This window comes from Gallus gallus, chromosome 5, assembly GCF_016699485.2.
Source record: "Gallus gallus isolate bGalGal1 chromosome 5, bGalGal1.mat.broiler.GRCg7b, whole genome shotgun sequence".
Classification (NCBI taxonomy): domain Eukaryota; kingdom Metazoa; phylum Chordata; class Aves; order Galliformes; family Phasianidae; genus Gallus; species Gallus gallus.
This window is the reverse complement of record NC_052536.1, coordinates 52,454,025-52,476,955: the sequence shown is the minus strand read 5'-3', so window position 1 is coordinate 52,476,955 and position 22,931 is coordinate 52,454,025. Positions and strand designations below refer to the sequence as shown.

The 22,931-nt window shown below is 41.4% G+C and overlaps 2 protein-coding genes across 6 annotated transcripts in view; one reads left to right on the top strand and one right to left on the bottom strand.

Moving 5' to 3' along the window:
* ESR2 (estrogen receptor 2) overlaps positions 1-4,083 on the bottom strand; it is an 83,171-nt gene extending 79,088 nt beyond the window's left edge. Inside the window, exon 1 of one of the 2 annotated variants that reach the window (XM_040700579.2) lies at positions 3,944-4,083. The gene's annotated coding sequence lies outside the window, so the exon portion shown is untranslated. Of the gene's footprint in view, positions 1-3,466; positions 3,668-3,943 lie in introns of those variants that run through there. The other variant, XM_046941376.1, reaches the window with a different exon arrangement.
* The window catches only part of MTHFD1 (methylenetetrahydrofolate dehydrogenase, cyclohydrolase and formyltetrahydrofolate synthetase 1), a 41,681-nt gene continuing 22,525 nt past the window's right edge, over positions 3,776-22,931 (top strand). For all 4 annotated transcript variants that reach the window (NM_001397228.1, NM_001039303.2, NM_001397229.1 and 1 more), the window contains exons 1-13: positions 3,776-3,895; positions 10,036-10,120; positions 12,168-12,227; positions 12,942-12,995; positions 13,386-13,522; positions 13,686-13,786; positions 14,071-14,207; positions 15,591-15,702; positions 19,075-19,202; positions 19,909-20,006; positions 20,641-20,814; positions 21,034-21,170; positions 21,427-21,473. In NM_001397228.1, coding sequence (NP_001384157.1) covers positions 3,855-3,895; positions 10,036-10,120; positions 12,168-12,227; positions 12,942-12,995; positions 13,386-13,522; positions 13,686-13,786; positions 14,071-14,207; positions 15,591-15,702; positions 19,075-19,202; positions 19,909-20,006; positions 20,641-20,814; positions 21,034-21,170; positions 21,427-21,473 — 1,311 coding nt within the window. In that variant the 5' untranslated portion in view covers positions 3,776-3,854. The remainder of the gene's footprint in view (positions 3,896-10,035; positions 10,121-12,167; positions 12,228-12,941; positions 12,996-13,385; positions 13,523-13,685; positions 13,787-14,070; positions 14,208-15,590; positions 15,703-19,074; positions 19,203-19,908; positions 20,007-20,640; positions 20,815-21,033; positions 21,171-21,426; positions 21,474-22,931) is intronic.

The following is a 22,931-nucleotide window of genomic DNA, read 5'->3' as shown; positions in this document are numbered from 1 at the left end:
GGCTGGCAAGCTTGAGACAGGTCAGAAGAGCACATCAGAGACCTGTTTGTTATTACCACTCCATTGAACTCAACCAGCTTGACCAACCTACCAGAAAAAAATCTACAGTGGAAGTACCCTTTTCCTGCTTTATAAGAAAACAGTTCATTGTTGCTGAAAGTACTCTTGGAAGCAATTTAATTAACTTGGCTACCTTTGTACTGAAGCTGATGAGGACAGCTGTAAGCCCCTGCTGTGCTAGTTCAGGCACTGGACAAGAAACCCTGAACACCAGACAGCAAATAACATCTCAACCCACGACAGACACTTCTGCAGTGACTGTTCAACAGCTGGCTGTTTTACCAAGCTGCAATTTCTGTGATGTATCTAAGATGGATGGGGCACATGAGATAGCTAAATCAATAAGGGGCTAACTACACTTAGGAAACACTTCACAATGAAGCAAATATTAGATCATACTTTCTAGCATTACATTAAGACAGCTTAGCTATGAGGGCTCATGTATGCTGAGGTCAATCACAAGCCTCATGTCAAAGTTCTGTCATCTGATCAAAGGTAGAGTTGACCAATAGCATATATTTAAACGCCACCACTCCCCCATTACTAAATTGTGTTCTCCATCACAGAAAAGAAGTTACCTTCTACAGAAACATCAATTATTTGTCCAATCCTGCTTTGCTTAGGAAAGGAAAATGCATGAAGTTAATCTATGCTTTCTATTCTCCCTTTACTGAAGGTAATATCCTATCCTAACCAGTGGGTGAAGCAATGACTAATGTTATTCTTTAATTTGCTGATGTGGAGTCAGTTTCTCACAACAAATCCCAACTTCTGGGGCCCTGTGCAAGCAGAAGCACTGCTCTTAGCTCATCAGTAACATTGAAAGTCTTTCTGGCACACATTTTGCAGCCTTCATGGCTTCTTTAAAGAGCAACCTCTATGACTTTTGACATGTTAGGTAAGAGGGGGTGGATACAAGAGTAAACAGTCAAAATGTGGCAGTTACCAAATCAAACCCAGGGACGCCTGGCAGGGAGGTGAGTGAGGTAGAACAGCTGCTCTGGAGTTGTATTCCAGAGCAGAGATCTCTCTGAGGCTTCAAGTAACTGTTTTTACCTTCATCCTAACAGTCAACAGAAAATAAGCCTTCTTTGATACAAGACTGTGCTTATCATTCTCAGAGCTGCCCTTACCACAGCATTAGATTTTTTTCCTTATTGTTTTGCATAAGCATGGTCAAAATAATTGTATTGAAAGCATAAAACACTGATTGTTGCTCTCAACTGTACATATTTTCACATTTGTTTCCTTTGCCAATGTGTTTCTCCAAAATTTCCTTTACAACAGCAGCTCTAAGTTTTTTCTTCATTCCAGGGCTGGATTTGGCTCTAACAAGAACTGAAAAGGTCTGTTTAGCCATTTCTCATCATATAACCCCTTTTCTGTTCCCTTCCCATCTCATTCCCAGTATTTCAACTTCAAGATGACAATTAAGATTAAATGTTAAAGAACAAGCTGTTACATAAATGTATGACACACAGCTTCTGAGTGACAATCTCAGCTTTGGTACTTGACTGCTGCATGGAACAAGTTAGAAATAAGAAAGATTTTTCTGCTGTGATAAAAGGAGTTTAGGTAGTCTGATTTTCTGTCATAAATATTTAAAATTCATGAGTCTGTTCCTTCTCATGAAAAGAGAATCTGGTTCAAACAAAATGAGATGATAAAAGAAGTTGTTTGTTTGGTATTACTTTTACTGTCCAGCTCATTTTCAAAGCTTTATGCGTCATTGCGAGACACCTTTTTTTTCAGGAGCAGGGCCACTGAGAAAAGCAGAGAGAAGTAAAGACACAAACTGTGCAAGCTTGCAACTCTGGGTTGGAATCTACAGCTTCTGACGGCATGGAATATTTCTAAATAAGTGGGCTTTCTTTTCCTGCTGATACTTACACACTATCATCTTCAGTGTCAAATCTTTTTTTTAGCAAAAGTTGTTTTTGCAAGCCTGTGCTATCCTCAACTGAAAGAGTCTGTCTTTTGCACTTTTCTCAAAACACTTTTCTTTCCTTCTCCAAGAGTTCATTCAGGCCTCAGATAAAAGCAACAGAAGAAACAAATAAGGCGCAGAATTTTAAGCAGCTGAGAAAAATCCCTTCCCTCAGTTAACTGTATTATTTCAGTTTTGATCATATAATACTAGAACTGCCTATTGGAACAGTCCAGGAAATACAAGGAATAGCTACAGAAAGACCAAAAATAATTTTTAAAAAAGTTACTTCTAGCCTTTTTTTAGCATATAAAAACCCCCAAATCCAGTTTTCCCTTTTTTTCCAAGTCAGTTTTAAAGAGAAATTTCTGACCTTCATTCCTACAATTGAAATGTTTTTAACTTTGGCTGGTTTGACCACTTGAAATAACCAGCTTTCCCTCAATAAGAAAAGAAAGCAGAAAAAAAGGCAGAACAGTCATCACCCCATATGCTACAAAAGGAAACACACAAGAAAGACTTATCCTCAGACAAGTTTTGAACAATATATGGTATATATTCCCCTTCCAGAATTCCAGAGAAGCAGCCCTGGAGGTTCTGAGCTTCTAAAGCAGAAGGGCCTATATATTTCCATCCTCATCATTTTGTGAGCTAGATGGAAGCTGCAATGTCTGTACTCCACTCTTCTCAAAATCAGACAGATCCCCAAATCCAATCTTGACCTGATTACAGCACTGAGATGCATGATGCAGCGGTGTAACAGGATTGAATGCCTTCTCAGCAAACCCTTTAGAACAGCAACTTTCTTTTCCAAAACGCACTTCAAACAGGCTTTTTTGAGTTCTAAATTCTCACTGGGACCTTTGCTGCACTAGCACCAAACCCCTGTACTCCACACTTTGTGAACCTGCAGTGGTCATCCAGTTTCTTTGCTCCACTGGCACCACATGAGGCAGATGCGTCCCAAAACAGTAACAGGAATAAAGCCTTACAGTAGGATGGGAACATACTACTGCTCCATCCCATCACCAACTGTGATTTGTCAGTTCCCTGGCCTCATCACTGTTTTCTTGAACCATGTCCCACGTGCTAGATATCAGCAGAACAAACCAATGAGTTGTGATCTCCTTGGGGCCCTGGCATTACAAACAAGGCAGCCTCAGGGTATGGTATCCAACTGATTTTCCTATCCCCAGGAGAAAAGCACTGAAAGCTGATTCTCGCAGCTTACACTCACCTGCAGATTAACGAAAAGCATTGGTTACATAAAACAGAGAACTCACAGATCAGAGCAGCCTGCCTCACAAGGAAACACCTTCCTCAGCCTCAGCACCATTGCTTGCTTAAAGGATATCCCTCTGAGGGATAAAAACTGCTGAATAAAAAACCCTTTACTCTTAGCAAAATCTGAAGAGTCCCATAGTAGCTACCTGCAACCTCAGGCCATAACATACTGAAGTTATCCATAAGCTGACTTACAATTTTATTAAATACGTGACCAGCAATCTGTGTGCTCCCCCACAGAGCACAAAGCCCGCCACAATGGCGGCTTTCCCGTCCCTGTGCCCAGACCGCCTCTGCGCAGAGCCAGCGAACGCGCAGCAGTAAGGCCGGCACCGCACAGCTGAGCAGCGGCCATCTCGCCGAGCCACAACCCGCTCGCCTCAGCCTCAAGGCGGTAAAAAAACGCAGGGGAGGGACACGCACAGCACACCAGCCCGCCGGGGTGGGGCAGCGCTTGCGCGGTGGTTGCTACTGAAAGTTTAGCGCCCACGTGGGCCGCAGGATAGGGTTGTGGAGGGGACGGCGTGTCCTGCAGAGCACCCCAGAGCCCCGCCGCCTTTGGCTGCTGCCTCCCGCCTTCGCCATGGCCCCCGCAGAGGTCCTCAGCGGCAAAGTCGTCTCCGCGTATGTACCCTCCGCGCTCAAGGCTGCCGAGGGGGAGGGAGGTTTTACCTTTCAGACGAACCGAAAGCGTTGTCACGACCTCCCAGAGCTCAGTGTGGGGGTCTGCTTCTTGTTGGCGCCGTCCCGCATCAGCCCTGGAGCGCGGCTCGTGGTTGTTCGGCAGCTCTGTGCTAAGTGCCCAGGCCGATGCGATACGTTGGAACCACTGCCTCGTGTCTGTTTGTGCTCTCAGGGTGCTTTCTGGGCCTGAGGTGGCAGCTTAGGGGTGCTCTCTATTTTGAGAGCGTTTGTTGCTTCTTTTTAAGGCTAATTAAATTAATCTGTATATCAGATAACATGAGGATGAGTGTTAATGTGTGTCTTGTCAAAACTGTTGGAAAGATTTGTCAGACTTCCTTCTGCTTTCAGCTTTCACTCAGCTGAGCCTTGTGCCATGTAGTTTTGCTTACTTGTCCTGTTGCTGCTCTGCGGTACACTGCTGCATGTGTATGAACATACACTACATGTACGACTACACTGCTGTACGTATACAAGGAAAACACAGTGTTTAGCTAAGGCTGACACTTGTGCGATACTCAGTGCTGGTGGTGTGTGGTGAGGTAGGTTTGGTATGTACATCCTCAGTTTGGATGTTAGGAAAAATCTGTCCACAGAGAGTGGTGATGCATTGGAACAAGCTGCCGGGGAAATGGTGGAATTGCTGTCCCTGGAGGTATTCATGAACTTTGGAGATGAGAGAACATGGTTACTGGGGATGGCCTGGGGTTGGGCCGGATGATCTGAGAGGTCTTTTCCAACCTTAATGATTCTATGAACCTCTCTGTAACCCGGGAATTTCATAGAATCATAGAATGGCCTGGGTTGAAAAGAACCTTAAAGATCACCACTACTCTGGGAAGAGTTTCCAACCACTAGACCAGGCTGCCCAGAGCCACATCCAGCCTGGCCTTGAATGCCTGCAGGGATGGGGCATCCACAACCTCTCTGGGCAACCTGTTCCAGTGGGTAACCTGCTCCAGTATTTGTCCAGAATTTGGACAAAAAGTGTAAATTTGAAATGATCTAAAGTAATCTCTGAGAAGTTGTTGGGGCTCATCTTAGGTGTTGCTGCATATGGAACATCTACTTCCAGCTGGCAGTGCTGCATTTCTCAAGAGTGGTCTTAATGCGTCTTGAATCTTGAGTCCACAACAAGAGCCTGCTGGAATATGTTTTACCCAGTAATTTTTGGGTCTGTTGTCAGGATGATTACTTGGAACTTTCAGTCTTTTAGTCTTGTGTACGTTGCTAGACTTATGCTTTTGTCAGTCTTGAAAGCATTGTGCTCTGCATGCCCTATGTGTGGTGCTGGTAGTGCCTAGTGATCTGCCCACTTCAGATTTCCTGGCGTGAAAACTGGCATAGGTTCTTTCAAACTACACATTAGTACAAATTTAGACTGAACAGAATTCTGGAGAGGTGGTAGTTTGAGGAGAAGGAGCGTGTTTTAGTGGTATTCTGTTTGCTTTCAGTATTACATTAGCAATTTTAAGAAATGAATGTTGTTCCAACACCTGAAGGTGAGTAAGATTTTTAAGAGATGCGGGGATTTTTAAGAGATGGGGAAAGGATTACTTTGTTTCCAGCACAGCTCTGAGGTTCTTGGTTGAAGCCTGTCCTTCAGCAGACGTTGAATCTTGACCTGAAGACAGCACAAAATAGGAAAAAATAATTGCATCTGTACAAATGTTCTTCATTTCCATTACATCTCCTGTATTTAGGTCCAACGTAGCAAAACCGTATCATGGTCTACAGGTGTCACGTATGTTGTTTTTTCTCTAGTGGAGTGTTTGATGAAGATGTGAGGAAATGGGCTGTCCACTTGCAGATATGTCTTTTTCCAGGCCCTCGGGAGAAGTGCTCAACATCCAGAGCCCACTCAGGCCAAGAGTCTATCAGTGAAAGAAAGAAGCAAGTGATAGGCGTGTGCTCTTTCTAGGGACATTCAACTGAATTTATCTGCCACAGTAAAGGTGTCTTTCTCAGTACATCACCTACAAAGTCTTTTCAGTTACAATCCTGTAAGGTTTTTCTCTTATTTTAGGCTTTAATTTAGAGATTTTTGCTTGTAAGTCAATCAAATATTAACAAACAAGGTGAATCAATGACACAGTGTTCTAGCTAGTTAATTCTGAGTTTATGTATGAGTTTTAAATGAAAAACTCTTAAGTACTATGAACTTTCTTCTCCTGCTACCAGCCACCCCTTCCCCAAATAGAGGTGAAGAAAATAACTAATTCAGAGGCATGTCATTTATTTAAAAAAAAAAAAAAAGCAAAAAAAGTAAATAGTGACATTCTTATTTTTTGTGAATCAGTTGAAGAGAGAAAATATTTAAAGAGATGGTGCTTCCTTATCCCTGTGATCAAGAATAACTTACTTAGGAGATAAAGCTAGTTAATATCTAGAAAGTCTTTGAAGGTTCAGAAGAGACACAAAGGATATTAGTCAATATGTTTGAGGATAGTAAACGTGATTTTATCATGCATGGAAGGGAGAACATATAGAGCAGCAGGCATTGTGATTTGTGTAGGATTTTGGTGCCTAAGTTAATAATACTTTGAGTAAGACAGTAGAAACAAGCTCTTCTATTTGGACGGTCTGTGAAGGATATTGGATGTATTACACTGAACCTGAGTGTGAGGTGAGGGCAGGAGACTTGTAAATTGATTGCAGTTCTGTTGTTTAAACAGCATCTTCCCTCAAACAAAGCCATTTGTTTCTGCATTTGTTTTTTTATGGGGGCAAAAGAAGTTGAGCAGTGGTAGTGCTGCAGGCTGTAATGAAAAATAGCTATAGGGGCAGTAGCTCTGGCCCAAGCAGCGTAGGATCTGGGTAGGCTTTTAGCCTTCTGCAGCCATTTCTGGGGGACTGCAGCAAGAGCACTTCTGATTCACACCTCTGAAACCTTTGGGGAATCTATAGTCTGGGCATTAGAGCCAAACCTTTCTCTCATGGAGGCAGGCCTCTCTTATAGAGCATCGTTGTCTCTGAGGGAGGTATTAGCTAGGTTGTATGTTAAGCAGCATCAAGTACAGTCCACAGAAGGGATGGAAATACAGCCTGTGTTTTATCCTAAATCTGGTGCTGCATACGCTCACACCACAGCCACCCAAGCCATGACATGTAAGGAATCCAGCAGGTGTGGTGGAGTCTGCCTGGGGAGATCCTGGCATGAGAGCTGTGCTTCTCTCTCTGTGTTTCAAGCAGAACTGGAGGAGGGTGGTTTGTCCTTTGCTATTCTGGGAAATTCACTGCATAAATTTAAATTCTGATCACTTCTGCAGTCTAGTGAAAGAAAGGCTAACAACTTCTTTAATCTTTGGAACTGGTTTTTTTCATTGTATGCTTAAAGCCATGTGCTGTCCTTCACCTGTGTGGACCCTGGACTTGTGTTTGCAGTGGGAGTTTGTTTGTGGAAGAGCCAGTGGCACAGGAGGTGTCTGGGGAGGGAAGGCTCTTGGGGAAACAGCCGCGTCCAATTGCCAACTTATGTTTGAAAACTTGAATAAATGTTCATACTTCTAATAAATTTGTCAATATGATTTATTTTTTTTAATCTTCATGAAGATCTGAATTATTCTGCAATGTATCTGCAAAACTACAGAAACTGCTTTTTGTTGGTTTTTTTACTTAATTTTCTCTCTGACCTTTGTGTCTGTGGCTTTCCTGGTAACTGGCGAGCAGCTGTAGTTACCGCTAGGTGGCTGTCTAGCAAGTGATTTTAAGACTCCTAAGGCAATTCAGCACTGGCAGCACCGTTTGTGTGTTCGTGCATGTTACCTTTCCTGTGTAGCTGAAGGGGAAATGATCTAGTGCCTAATTACAGAAAATGGCAGCAATATAATGTATGAGCAGTTGTGGCTGCTTGGTATAAAAGCATGCCATAGCCCTGCTTCACAGAGGATGGATAGAAATAGATCCTCTGATGGGACTGCTTCTCCTCCACTGAGAAGGCTGGATTAAAAATAAATGCCAGATCTGAGACCCTTTCAATTGACTGTCCCTTATGAAAACTCTACTGCATTGTAAACTACAATGCATTTCATGTTTGTTTGCGTTTCCTCTTGTTTGTAGTCCGTAAACCACTGCTGCATCTTTCCTACTGGCTCAGCTGCATGTAGGCTGTTTCAGAGCCTCATCTCAGAAGTAGCTCCTTTAAATAGGTGCCCCACAGCACCCACTCTAGCATTGGGTTTCTGACCCTCCTTGTGATCCCTGCACTGCTGTTATGAGCTCCTCATGAGTTCAGGCCCTACTGTATCAGCAGCTGTAGTGGTGCTGCCTTCCCTAGGGGGTGTACAGCAGAGGTGAGGTGCTGTCACCCAGCAGATGCGTTTTTATTGTTTCAGCAATGAAGAATTTCAAGGATAAGGCTGATGAGCTCAGAAATCAGTGTTAGAGCCAAGTCAGTGTCAAATGTTACATGGAGACACTAGCTAAATCATGCCTTGAGAGCACTATTTCTGAGATAAGATCAATAACAACCTCTTTTACCAAAGCTTATTGGAACAGCTTGGCCAGATGCAAATGCTTATAAATACCTTGAACCTGCTTCTTGGTTGCAGTAGAGCTCTGGCCACACGTGGTTTGCAATGCGGCAGGAGAGAGGCTTGATTTAGGATGTGGCAGGAGGCTGTGTGATTCCCCTGAGATGGGGCTCAGAACAGCCACGGGGCTGCTTCTGGCTGGGCCAGCTGCGGCCATCCCCTGGGAACAGTGCTGTTGAGTTGCATCTGCTTCTATTTCTCTTTCTTCTTGCCTCTGGCATTCCTGATCTGGAGTTTATATCGTTGCAAGACAGAGTTGGTTTCACTTGCTATTAGTCATCCTGGAGCTTTGGGGCTGTATCGCAGGAGTTGCAACCTTCTGGGTACTTAATCTGTCCCAGCACTTTTGCTGTTAGCGTTTTTTAACGAACTGGCACCAACAGCTGCTCCTCCAGTCTGAGAGGTCTGGTCCCCCTTAGAAAGTATCAAACCTTATAGGGCACTGATTTAAGGGTAGATGTATCCAAGGTAGGCACCACTGGTCTGTTCTTGCTTAATCCAAGCTGCCTCCAGTGAGGAGACAGAGCCATGGCTGCAGTCAGGCCCTTTTTAATAGAATCTCAGATGCCAGAGAGTGCATTGGGCCTCACACGAGGACTTCTTCCCCACTGCCATGCCTGCACTGGTGAAGGAGCACACACCTGGGACCCGGTGTGCGAGGCAGTGACAGCAGCTTTTGAGCTGTTTGCAGAGATGAGTAACTGTTACCTCTAAACTAGGTATGAACTGACATTTAAGCTAGATTGATGGAATCAGTAAATCCTCTCATGTACTCATCTCAAAGTTGTGTTTTAATAATTGTATCCTTGAGCTTGTCTTTTGCTCTAGAGTTAACCTGAGCTGCATACCAGGGTTTAGTTTTCCTTGCTGCTTCATTTCTCTCTCTCATTCTTCTGCTCACTCGGACAATTTTTTACTTTGTTTGGAAGCTCTCGGACTGGAGTAATTTTCTGCATCCATGTTGGGAAGCAGGAAGGTGAGTGTAGGACAGTGTCTTTTGTCCAGCCATGGGTTAAGCCAAGCAGACAGGAAGGAGAAACAAACAGTATTGTCCAGCTGTAGCAGAGGTGTAGGTCTGGGGACAACCTATTCAGCTCTTATACAGAGTTTTACCATTGTAAATTTGTCATCCTTTGCCAAGACAATGTGTGACAGTGTTTAGTGGCATCTGTGGAAGACTGGTAGACTTGTGTAATGTATGTGGAAAGGGGATTTGCTTTTTAGTAGGGAGCTGAAAATCCCAGGAGTTTCCATGCCTTATTGTGTATTATTCCCCTGTATCCTATGAGACTGCTGTGTGAAGAGGAGAGTGAAGTACACAGTGGACTTGAAAATTTTGAGGGGAAAAGAAAAAGTTTGAATGAAACTCCCAAAGTGTCTTAGTGATTTATGGACATCAGTCTTATTTGGATGTTGCTTGGACTTGTGTACTCAAGGTGTGAGCATGTGTTTACTGGTCTTCTCATTTCAACACTTGTCTTACCATTGTATGAGAATTCAAAACTGTGGTTAACTTCTATGGTTTTTTGTTTGTTTGTTTTTTACACTCAGACAAGTGAGAGAGAGATTAAAGAAGCAAGTTGCTGAGATGAAGGAGAAGTTTCCAGGCTTCACACCAGGACTTGCAATTTTGCAGGTATTGTTTTCTTTAATGACAACTACAGAAAATCCTTGTTGCTTTGCTGTGGTAAGTGGGCAACTGATGAGCTTCAGCAGAACTGCTTTGCAAAATAGTAGCATTTTGTAAGGAACTGAAATGCAGAGCACCATGTGGGGTGTTAATGCAGTTCTGTGATGTTTCATCGTCTTTGCATTTTTATGAGCGCTAAAGTCTGTCAGCTCTAACAGATGTGATTGTACCAGATATTGCTGAGGTTAATAAGGGATTTGATCAGCTGCTGTATGACAGCATGGTGAGAGAGAAGTGAACAGATCACCTCAGCCAAGAAGACCTTGAGTGCAGAGGATTGAATAAAGTCTCATTGCTGAAATTGGTGTTTGTCAGAAGCTTGAGTAGGTGCTAGAATCTATGTGTAAATGCTTGTGAATGGAAAAAATGCTCTTACCATTTCAGGTTTGGGGCCTGTATTTGGCAGAATTAAGTAGGTTTTTTTTTTTCCATGACAGCTATAAAAAATGGAAACTTTTTGGTACACTTAGATCTGAAGGTGAGTAGTAGTAATAGCTGTCACATATGGACGGAGCTGTGTGGCTGCAAGGAGACTGAAAATGGCTGTCCAGAGAAGGGGCTTCTGTCTTCATTTTGTATTTAGGGCTCCTGAAGAGCAATGTTTGGTTTCAGTCACTAAGACCACTTTAGTACATGAAGAACATGCTCCTCTTCAATGCCAGGAACAAATCTGTGGCTTTTTGGTTTTTTTTGTTGTTACTTTTCGTTAGCTTTAAGAAGATCAGCTCTACAGAAGACTTGTCTTCAGGTGTTTAGTGGGAAAGGAGAAGTTCCTTGATTTAAAATTCAGTAAGGGACAGTACAATCTGCAATCTGTTCTCGTTTGATCTGTTTTCTCTTTAAACCAGGATTGTCTCTGTCATAAATTGTTTACAATCTGTTTGCTCTCCAGCACTTTTGTAAGCTATCAAACCACCTCAGGTTGGAGAAGTTCAAATACAGATATTCTCAACCGTCTATTTTTCAGTTATGTTGGGACAATCAGGTATTTCTGATATACAGCACCTTACCAGCTCCGTTCTTGGGAGGTGTCTGGTGTCCTCTGAGCTGGAAGAATGTGTCAGTTATCTTTTATTTTTGTTCTGTAGTCAAGAATATCCTCTTTTATACACTGTATGTCATCTTTTTGCTAGCGTGTCTCTTCTGCCTATATGATGCATCATTTTTCCTAAACTCAACAGACTCTACAAAGGAGGCAGCCTCTTTGTATAAGCCCAGGGAAGAAGTGCATGCTGGCTGACGGGCTAATACAGTCATCCTTGCAGCTTGTGATCTGTGTGAGAAATAGGGATAGCTTCCTAGTATCAGGGAGCTGGGTTTCAGGACTTTTCTTAATATTTTTTTCCTCTTTGCCCTTTGTTTTTTAACAGTTACAAGGAGAATTACTTTTAGCCAAACATATTGGATGATGTAAATGCTTGTACTGTAATCACCCAATACTGCCAAAACTACAGACGTTTGTTCTACTTTCTGTTTTCTCTTTGTGCGTTGCGCTGTTTTTACTTTGTTGGTTTTTCTTGTTTGATGAGAAAATTCTCAAGGTACAAAACAGCAGTGGAAGAAGCCTCTCCATAAAGGCAAATGTGTATAAAACTAAGATTCCTGAGTGTCAAAGGGGACCAACTTTTTAAGAGCTTCATTCAGATAATTGGATGTTATCAGCACCTCCTGATCATGTTAATTAACTTTTTCAGATGAGATGGCAAGCAATATTTTCTGCTTTTCTGCTTCACTGTGTTTTTAAGGGGTTTTCTAACAGATGTTAATGGTATTTATGCAGGAGATCAGACAACCTCTCTTTCGCTGCCTCTTATGTAAAAGAATGCTTTCTTGTTAGCTCCAGATGCCTTTAGTCTGTATCAGTGTGGTATGGTTATTCAAGAGTACCTTTTTCTCCTCGGTGTAGCTTTGAGGAAGCTGAGGGTTAAGCCATTCTCAGCCTGTGGCTGGGTCTCTACTCTGCAGGGTGACTCAGCTGTCTTTTCAACCTTAGGTTGGAAATCGGGATGATTCGAACCTCTACATTAATATGAAGCTGAAGGCTGCTGCTGAGGTAATGCCCAAACTGATAATTTATTTTTTTTTAACCTCCCTAAAATAGGTCTAATCAGAACATGAAATTACAGATGTGAATCAAATTGCTTTGTTTAAGCTTTGCATGTATTGGAGAAAGCAATGCTAGCCTGAATTCCTTGTTATAAAGGAATAATACAGATGTGTAATCTGACACAGAGTGGGGTACTCTGTAGCAATCCTGTGGGTTGGAGCTGATTACACAAAAGGTTACCTAAATGTCACATGTCTGAAGTGCTGATGTTCTGTCTTTACTGACCTGTGGCCATGTGCTGGCCTTCTCTCAGTTTCTTGTTGATGCATAGCTGCAGTTGCCTCACATCTGTCACCAGGAGGTCCGCTGCATGCTACAGCAGGGCTGGGAATCTAATGAGTCCCTGTTTTCCTAGGTGACAGCTGGCATCTATACTGGCATCTCAGAGCAATATGCTGTCAAGCCAAGATGTAGTTGTTCATGCCAAAAGGTGAATGGAACAGTTGAAAGATGGGACAATATAAGTAGGCAAAGCACTAATCTTTCATCGTCTTCACTGATGGCATTTCCAAATAAAAGGACTCTAGCAACAGAAATAGGAGATAGACATGGAAAATGTGAAAAAATGTAGATGAGGGTGAGCTTGACTGAAAGAACAGCCAGATCAATCTCCGATGTCATTTCAGAAATCGGATAATTTCTGGATATTCTCATTTACAGATTGGGATCAGTGCCAATCACATAAAACTGCCAAACACAGCAACAGAAGCAGAGGTAAGTGATGCTGTTGATAAAGAAAAATCATGTAATTTTGATTTCAAGCTAAAGGGGTAAAGTTATCTTTTTTTTTTTTTTTGTAAAATAGGAGGGAAAGACTGCTTGTCTGCAGATACTAACTCATGAAAGAAGAACAGGAACCTGATGAGTTATTTGGGCTTGTTTGTTTGTTTTTTGAAGGAAGCTAAAGCACAACTACATAAAATTTAGAAACTCTAGCAGATGTGTTTTTCAGAATAAAAAGTGTGAGTCATTGATACTTTTTGCATGTAAAAAACAGTGTGCTCTGTGCCTTTTAATCCAGATAGGGTTGTGTTGTGTTGTTTTCACCTTCTATTAATCTTGCTTCAGCTTATCAGCCACTAGGTTTTTGATTTTTGCTTGTAGGTCCTCAAGTGCATCGCTTCTTTGAATGGAGACCCTGCTGTTCATGGCTTTATAGTGCAGCTGCCCCTTGACTCTGATAAACCTATCAATACCGAAAAAATAACCAATGCTGTTGCACCTGAGAAGGATGTAGATGGGTAAGCTGACATCACCCTTAAAGAACATCACAGCTACTCCAGAATTAGACCTTTTTTTCTTTTTTTTTTTTTTTTGCCTTTTTTTCCTCCCTCCCCTTCCCTTTTAACTGGTAATTTTTGCGACTGGGAATTTACTTGGCCTCTTTTTTCTTTCGAAATACAGCTTAAGTAGCATCAATGCTGGTAAACTGTCTAGAGGAGACCTTGGAGACTGCTTTATACCCTGTACTCCAAAAGGATGCATGGAACTTATTAGACAGACAGGTAAGGAGGTTTCCATTATTCATGAATGCAATAGTCTTCAATGAGAGGAAAAATTATGCATGTTGCAAGGCTGTCTCTCACACTGAAACTTCTGTTGAGTTGTCATGTTTCATCTCTGCCTTTTCAAGTAGGAAAACGGCTAGTTTAAAGCAATGCAAAACCCAAAAGAAAAGCAGTATCCTGAAAAATAGTATCAAGACACATATTGACCAATATACTCTGGAGCTATTTGAGAATGGGATGCAGAATGACGTTTTATTTTCTCCTATCTTCCTATGGTACAGGCATTCAGGTTACGGGGAAAAGAGCTGTAGTGGTTGGTCGCAGTAAGATTGTTGGTGCTCCTATGCATGACCTGCTGCTCTGGAATCATGCAACAGTAACCACTTGCCATTCAAAGACCTCTACTCTGGCTGAGGAGGTAAGGGAAGGATGGACTCATGAGGCTGTTATGTGCTGTAAGCCAGTGCTGTCAGCTGCATGCTTTTGCCTGATGTTGTCTAAGTCAGTGGGTCTAGGTTGCTTTCATCTGAAATAGTTTTCCAGTATTGTTCATTGAATGGTTGTGCAAATCTACTGCTGTTGAAGGTCCTTACTTAGAGGGTTGCAATTATAACAATAAAATTACTATTATTTTTATTCAGGCAAGTACTAGGAATTTAATCATTCCTTTCTAATCTCCAAGTAGTGGCCTGCAAGACAGTGTATGTTTTTGCTTGTTTGTTTTTTCCCTAAAAATGCCAAGTGATCTACTTTCATGGCTAGGAAATGCTAGACCAAATTCCTTCTCCATGTTTTTTTCTAGTCTATTTTCTATGACTGGGAGTTTGTAGCATTTTCTTCTTTAGCAGTAAGAGTGACAGAAATAGTGTGTTGCTGTGCTGCCACCTACTTGAATTTTGTTAGCAATCAACACTGCCAGGCTTTATAGGCAAGTATCAAAGCTGGAAAGGGGGTAGGTGTACTTGAATATAACTCAAATGCAAGATCAAGAACACTGCAGTTCTTCATTCCATTAAGTTGCTGTTCAAGAACTATCGTTTGGCTTATTAACAATGGAAGTGCTAATTTGTAATGAAATCTTAAAAATAGTTCATCTCTGTCTAAGATACAAAGAAAATATTCCATGGGATAGCAGCTTCCTAAGGATACAAATGAAGCAGCAGGGGAAGTAGCAAGGAGCTTTTGCAAAGGTTCTAGTAGTAACTTTGTGACCATTTCTGTCATACTTGCTGATTACTGTCTGAACAAATACTGGTGCTGAATTACAGTCAGCTTCCCCAGGTCTTGCTTGTTACACAGTCCTGGACATAAGAACCATAACACTGCTGCCACAAATGAAGTGCAGCTTACCGTTCTGTGTAGGGGTTGTTCTTGGCAGCTGTCTGATGAGTTCTGGGTGTATTTCTAGTAGTAAGAAGCAGATAATGTGGAGCTTAATATGCAGGGATATTTGAAGGAAGAAAGATCAGAGTATGCAGAAGGCTTTCATCTAAAAGTACTGTGTATTATCCATTTGGGAATCATGGAAGAGTTCAAAGGAGGTTATGAAGTGTTGACTAGCAACAGTTCAGGGTAGGAGTGTGAAAATAGGCTGCAATTTCTGGCTGTGAGAATTTGTCCTTGCCAAGGAACTGTTTGCTACCTTTCATTGCTGATGATGCCCTTCCATTCCTCTAGATGCAATGGGTGAGCACACAATTTCAGTACAACCAACACTGATTTAAGTTGCTCCTGGAGCAGCTCTGCCTTTTTCTATTGGTGTGATACAGAGTTGTTTGTATGGATTTTTTTTTTTTAATAGGTTGCTAAAGCTGATATCCTGGTGGTTGCAGCTGGCAAAGCTGAAATGGTGAAAGGTGAATGGATCAAACCTGGTGCAATTGTAATAGACTGTGGAATTAACCATGTGCCAGGTGCGTGGGTTATGTATAAAGAGTGGGGTTTTATTTGTATATAAATGCAGTTGCTATGTAAGTACATGGATACAGTTTCCTTGGTGTTTCTAGTCCATATGGATTTATTTCTCATTTAAGTCTGTCTTAGGTAATGATTGCAACCCCTCTGAAGATTCAAGAATAAAACAAAGATGGTTTTGAAGTACTGTTGCGAAGCAGATGGGCTATAGTTTTGTTTCTACCATCAATGAGACTTATAGCTGTAGAGAAAAGAGGAGGCCTATGTGGTATTACAACATAGTATCTATGTAATTTGCCACATCTATATAGCTAAATCCTACTGTTATTGTCACTTGTGAGCGTGCAGCTTTGCTGTTGTTAATTTGCACCGTTAGATGTCATTAAGCTGTTCTGTTTGAAACACTTAAATGGCAAGCAGTCTTTTAAAGTAGCTGTGGATTTGTTGAATCATAACATTAACTTCTTAGGTTTGAATGACTGTTGTCTTGAAACAAAGCAGGTGCTGCAAGAAAATTGGTGACAGTGGCTCTGGCACAGAACAAAGTGCTTGAACATAATGGATTTGGGGGTAGGGTTTCAATTAGCCGAGGAACAGGCAGTCTGGCAATTTCTGTTTTCACCTCATTTTAAATCCAAATTGCAGATATTCAATGATATGGAAAATTAGTCACCATCCAACTATCTCTCTGCTACACCCACAGGGTTTTTAGAAGGTAGTTTTCATAATTAATCAGTCATCTTGTTGCCATTTCATGGAATGTAAAGAAATTTCTACTTAACAGTCTTATTCCTCAAAGATGACATTGATTTGCATTAAAAAGCCATTAATCCTCTGTCTAATTAAAGTTAAAAAAAAAAAAAAAACAACACAATCAGCTGTTGCTATTTGTTTGTTGAAATATTTGTGCCAAGCTTCCCAAAGTTAGGCAGTTTGCCAAGAAGCAGAGTCACTGCTGATATTGGTGAAGCAGAGGAGTCTGGACACTACCCCGCTCATGTGTACCGTCGTGTTTCTGACTTGATGACTTTTGTTTTTTTCAGTCTTGATGTGAACTGCATCTCTGTGGTCACATCCCTGTTTCTTTGCAGTTCACCTCTGGAGGAGCCAGAAAGATGCTGTAGGAAGTCTTGACCTCATGATGTTTATATCTCTGTGTTCTGGGAATCGAGTTGGCACCACAGGCCAATAAAATCATATTGTATTGGATCTGTTATCAGACATCTTTTCCAGAAAAAAAAGTTAGCCTACAAAAATGTTGTGTACATGAGGTCACCTATGGTCTTGTATGCTTGCTATTATATATCTAATTGAATAATAATTGAAAATGTGTTACCAGTGCACACTGACTTGTGTCAGTGTACATTGGTATAATGTACAAGTTTACAGTGTGAATATTCTCAGCTCCTATCTTACCAAAGTAGGACTGTAAATTAGTTCTGCAATTGAACCTGCAGCACCCCAGAGATAGATTGAGATCATTGTACCTGTTCATTTCATACGTGTAGGCATGTCCTTCATTTCTTAGATCTCAAAGTCCTTGGATGCTGTCCATCATATATTCTAGCTAGCTGGATAACCTGCTGTACCAAATAAGACACAGGCACAGGGAATGGTTATCAGTGTCACTGATGCTCTCTGTAATTCTGTAATTTAAGGGCAGAGTGATGAATATTAAGAAGTTAAAATTAATGGGAAGAAGCAGAAAGCATTGCATATGAGTTTTCCTTCAAAATAATTTTTTAAAGGTCACTGGATAACCTCTATGTTGTTCTCAGCAGCACTTGGCATAGGTGTGAATGCAAGGGCAAGGACTTAAGGTTTGTTTGGCTTGTGCTCATCACAGCGTCTGTCTTGTGTAGCAGATCAGGCTGTTTGTGTCTGAAGTCATGTGTTTCATCACTTGATTTATTCATTTTGAGGTCTGGAGCCTTCCTGACTGCAGTGGTTGGTAAGCTTGCTTGGAATCCAAGGAAGAAAATAGAATCATACTATTTGCCTTTTACAAACTTAATTAATCCTGCTGTCTGGGCCGGAAGGCCGGGCTGGTCTGCAGTTTGGGAAGTAGAACTTGACAGTTGCTGTAGAAACAATATTAACAGCTGTTACTTAGTTCAAAGGTTGAGCTTCAGGGAAAGTAAGTATTGCTTAAAACACAAGTTCAATAGATCATCCAAAGAGCTGATTGTCAGTAACAGTGCAGCTAAACATCAGTGTTGACAGGAGAAGCTTTTGTTCCCTCTTGCATTTTACCACAGTAAGCTGTTAATGAGTTTGCTTTCTCTTACATTCTTCCTCCTCATCAAACGTATGCATGAGTAGAACATAATCAATAACTTTAGCATGCATTTGTGGGATGCAAGATAATATTTCAATGTAAGAGTATTAAAATCTGTCATATGTTATTTCACATTGCTTAACTTTTTCTCAAGTCCTGATACCTGAAATAAGGATCTGCCACTCCAGAAGAAACTTATGTACTTTTTTTGTTATACTGTGTCCATAACTGGTGAGTTCCTTAGATGATTCTCATAGTTTACTAATGCATTTTGTCTTTTTTTCTTCTATGGGTGACCTTAAATTTCATGTAGTTCAGCAGGTGGTAGCATTTGTTTCTGGCAGAAAGGAGATTGTTCTGCTGGAGCTCTCTTAAGCCACCTGTGAGGTCGGTTTTGATAAGACTGTTCTCTGTGACTGTAGTATTCACCAGTCCATCGTTCAAGTGGCAATAAGTAATAGAAAAGCTCAGCACTCCCCGTCTCCAGTTTATGTAAATGTAGATAATTCTATTCAATAGCAAGGTCTAGATTTCCTCAAAAGTGGAACAGAGCAACTGTAAATCTTGGTTTTTGGAACAACTACCTTTAGTGTCTTCTAGATCACTGATTCGTATCTCCTTAATACTGAAAGTTTACTATGTCTTCAGAGCAGTACAGCAAGATTTGTGAGAGTATGGTTAATGTGACATTTCTGTATGTCCTGTTTGTGTGCTCTACGTGCACAGATATAAGATTTGGTGTATGCTTTGCTTCCCCCAGCTACTGGCAGCAGCATTTGTTTTGGAGTCTTTAGATTGCCTTGTGGCAATCTCAATACCATTGAGAAAATATTTGATCCTCAAGAAAAGGCAGACCCTCTGATCAGTCTGGCTGATAATAAATGGCACTTAATAGGAAGATGTAATGTATGAGCCCTGATGTTCTGGGTGAGGTATGGTGGTAACAGCTTCATCTTAAGGTGTTGTTTTAACTTTGTTTTGCAGCTTCTTGTGTACTTAGCCTCTGGTTTGGTTACTCCAACAGAGGAAAGGACTTCAGCTTCAGTCACTGCTGTTCTCTCTGTGTAACTTCAATCTTTCCTTAAATCCCCAGATAGCACAAAGGCCAGTGGAAAAAGAGTTGTAGGAGATGTGGCATATGCAACAGCAAAAGAGAAAGCTTCTTACATTACCCCAGTTCCTGGTGGTGTTGGACCAATGACTGTGGCCATGTTAATGCAGGTATGTGAACAGAATGTGAGACATCACAAGTCATCTCCTCTATGTTTGCCTTTGGGGTATGTTGCTGCTGACCATCAGCACACTACAGAGCGAAGTTGGTGCTTCTTCCTTGCTTGTATACAAGTCTAGTTAGTATTTGCAGACCAATAAAGACAGTGAACATGAAGAAAATGTTAGGAAGAACAACTGTCTTTTGGATTTTTGTGTGTGCATGTATTTTTTATTTTTATTTTTTAAACTGTACATTCTCAAAACTGTGAGAACTGGGTTGTTTTACAGAGGTCTGGATGTAATTCTAAAACTCTTCACAAGGTAACGGGATAAGGAGGAGCAGGTTAGCAGAGTAAAGCTGCTTCCTCTGTTCCTTGTTTTGCTTAAGAGATGGTGTTGACACACAACACCAAAAAGAAAAGCACAGTAAAAGGTGCTATATATATATTAATATTTACATATAAATAATATATTTCACAGGACTGGATTTTTATCTATCAGTATCTCTACAGACCTAGACAAATCTGTCTGTATTCCTCTCAAGGAAATTCAAAGCAAGACCTCATTCTGCATTGTTAGCAGTAGTTCTAAATTAAAGCACTTTATATTAGTCCAAACTGAGATAAAGAGGAGGGGAAAACCCATATAAGGCTCTATTAACCAACAAGGTTCCTACAACGGTTGTTGCTGTAATACCTTTTCATGCTTGATTTAGAGTACAGTGGAGAGCGCACAGCGTTTTCTGGAGAAATTCCAGCCTGGAAAATGGAACATCCAATACAACCAACTTACCCTAAAGATGCCTGTTCCAAGGTAATGCTTTCAGTGAAGCCACTGATGTTCATGTGTTGTAGTACTCACTTCTGTTGGCAAGTGTTGTATAATATAGGGCGTACAAGTATGTAGAGTGTAACTTGGGTTGAAGTTTGGAGAGATGTAGAGAGAAAGCAGTGCGAGGACTCCTGGGCGAGCAGAGCTAATCATCAGTGGTCCTGTGACACATGTTGAAATGTAGGCTTGGGTCATCCTTATAACATTAAGGTATAAACATGGTTCTCCACAGTTTTGTGTGAGCTAGATACTTGCTGACTCAGCATGTTGCAGTTTTTCTGTCTGACGTGGCAAAAACGTAGCACCTTAAAGTGGGAGTTGGTAGAATCCACAAGGATTTGAAAACACAGAGATATGATAACAGAGCTTTACATGGTGTCTACAGAAAGTCATTCTTTTGTATAATTGTGTTTGGTTTATGTTGTTGTTGTTGTCCTCTGAAGATACTTGTATTCTACTATAGCCAATATTAGTGGAATTGATTCATTTAGTTAGGAAAGGGTGAAGCTTCGCTTTTAGAATGCAAATCAAGTGCTTCTGACCCATGTTGCCAAAAGCAGGATGTTTGTGAGAAGTCAGTAATATTTACTAATTGCCTTTGCTCTCTTTCTTCCAGTGATATTGAAATATCACGATCTTGCATACCCAAGCCCATTGATCAAGTTGCAAAAGAAATTGGCCTCCTCCCTGATGAGATAGAGCTGTATGGCCAAACTAAAGCCAAGGTTCATCTGTCAGCTCTGAAACGTCTGAAGAACCAACCTGATGGCAAATATGTCGTTGTTACTGGGTAGGTACTACATTAACTAAGAAGACATTGCTTACATGGTGTCAGGATCAAAAGAAATTTTGATAGTGTTGCTTGTTGTTGTACTGTCTTTTGGTAAGCTGACTGTATGGAGTATTGGCCTTAACTGCAGTCACTGGGTGCCTGTGTTGTGCCTCTAAGTGTTTTGAGGTTCGCCTGCCACAGGAGTTTCATTGTATCTGTTGTACTTTCTCACTGCAGGATTACTCCCACACCTTTGGGAGAGGGGAAAAGCACCACCACCATAGGTCTTGTTCAAGCCTTAGGAGCACACCTTCACCAGAATGTCTTTGCTTGTGTTCGGCAGCCTTCTCAGGGGCCAACCTTTGGTATAAAAGGTATGAGCTGACTAAGTAGGAGAAGATACCAGACCAAAAATCCTTGAATGCTGCATTGTAGTTTTACATAATTCCCAGTTAGGGTGACATTTCTTTAAGAAAGAAAAAGCCTTGGTAAGTTTTTCAGTGTTTCCTCAAGTGCTATGCTGGGGTATTAACTAAGCTGCCTTCTTAAAGTCATTAATAAAATACATATATTACCACCCTGAGCTAAGGAGACCTTTATTTGCATGATTTGACTGTTGTCTTTCCATAGGAGGAGCTGCTGGTGGTGGCTATTCTCAAGTTGTTCCCATGGAAGAGGTAATTGTTTATGCCAAGCCGCATTGCACTGTTAGCTTGCAGACCTTGAAGAAATATTGCAGTCAGATAACTTAATATTTTTTTTTTCCTATGTCCCAGTGTAGCACTGCAAGAATGATTGCTTGATTTCAGTAAAGCTTTTTTAGAAAATGCACTTCTTTGTTTGTTTCAGAAGAGTGTCTGCATGGTCAGGGAATTTCACAGAACTGAGAATTCCCAGTCCCTCTGTTTCCTCTCCTCTTCTGCCCCGAATTACTGCATACCCTTGAGCAAAGTACATCCCGTGCCTCTTTTTCCCAGCACTGAAATTAAGATTATAATGACTTAATATGTTTTGGAAGCATATTAAATAGTTCTGTCAGCAAGAGTGGTCATTGACTCCTTCTGTGAGCTATTTTGGTGTGCTTGTGTTTTAGATTACTGACGTGGAATGGGAAAAGGGAAAATGCAAATCAGTAATACCAAGACCTCAGCCTGTGGGTGACTGGCACTGCAGTGCTTTTTTGGTGTGACTTGGCAACAAGTAAAATCCTTTGACTGGGGGCAGGGAACTGACAGGCACGTGTAGCTCGTGCTCTTGTGCATCCCCCAACTCTCTTGTAATTGCCTATAGAATCTTACCTTTGTCTTGTGCACCATAGGTTGATGCAGGACAGTTTTCGGAGGAAAAGCGAAAATGATCAAAAGGGCTGTTTGTTCCTATTGGTGCAGCAAGTCCAGAGAAGATCTGGGAGGAGGAAAAATAAAAATTGTTAAGGAGGCAGATGATTGATGTAGTCATGTGCCAAAAACATGTGTGAATGATAGATGTGACAGGAACAATAACCTCCTCCTGTTTGAGAGCATTAGTAAGACAAGGTAAAAGATTGGGGCGTGTGCAGCAGTGGGAAACAGGCTCACACTTGAAATAAACTGGCTGAAAGTTGCCCAAGGAGGCTGTGGATGCCCCATCCCTACAGGCACTCAAAGCCAGGTTGGATGTGGCTCTGGGCAGCCCGGTCTAGTGGTTGGCGACCCTGCACGTAGCAAACTAGATGATCATTGTGGTCCTTTTCAACCCAGGCCATTCTGTGATTCTGTGATATATGAAAGGACTTCAAGAATGACCCACATGGTAGAAAAATATGTTGTGATCTTGTGGGAGTGTTTTAATCAATGCATGACTCCAAGTACTAACATTTTATGATATACTAGATGCAATAATGACCTTGATACGCCATCAGATGTTTCTGCATGCAGCTTTCATCCCAGAAAATTATTAGCAAGTGAGACATTTTTCAGTGATGACTGTAGAACTAAGGTGGTAATAATTGCTTCTTATTGCATATATGTAGAATAAGAAAATTGGCGTTTCCTAATTAGTATTTATAACTACTGTGTGACTAGTCCCACTCTGGGTTTTTTTGCTGTTTGGTTTATAAGACTGCAGTAGCAGGGCTCTGACACAGTGGTATCATA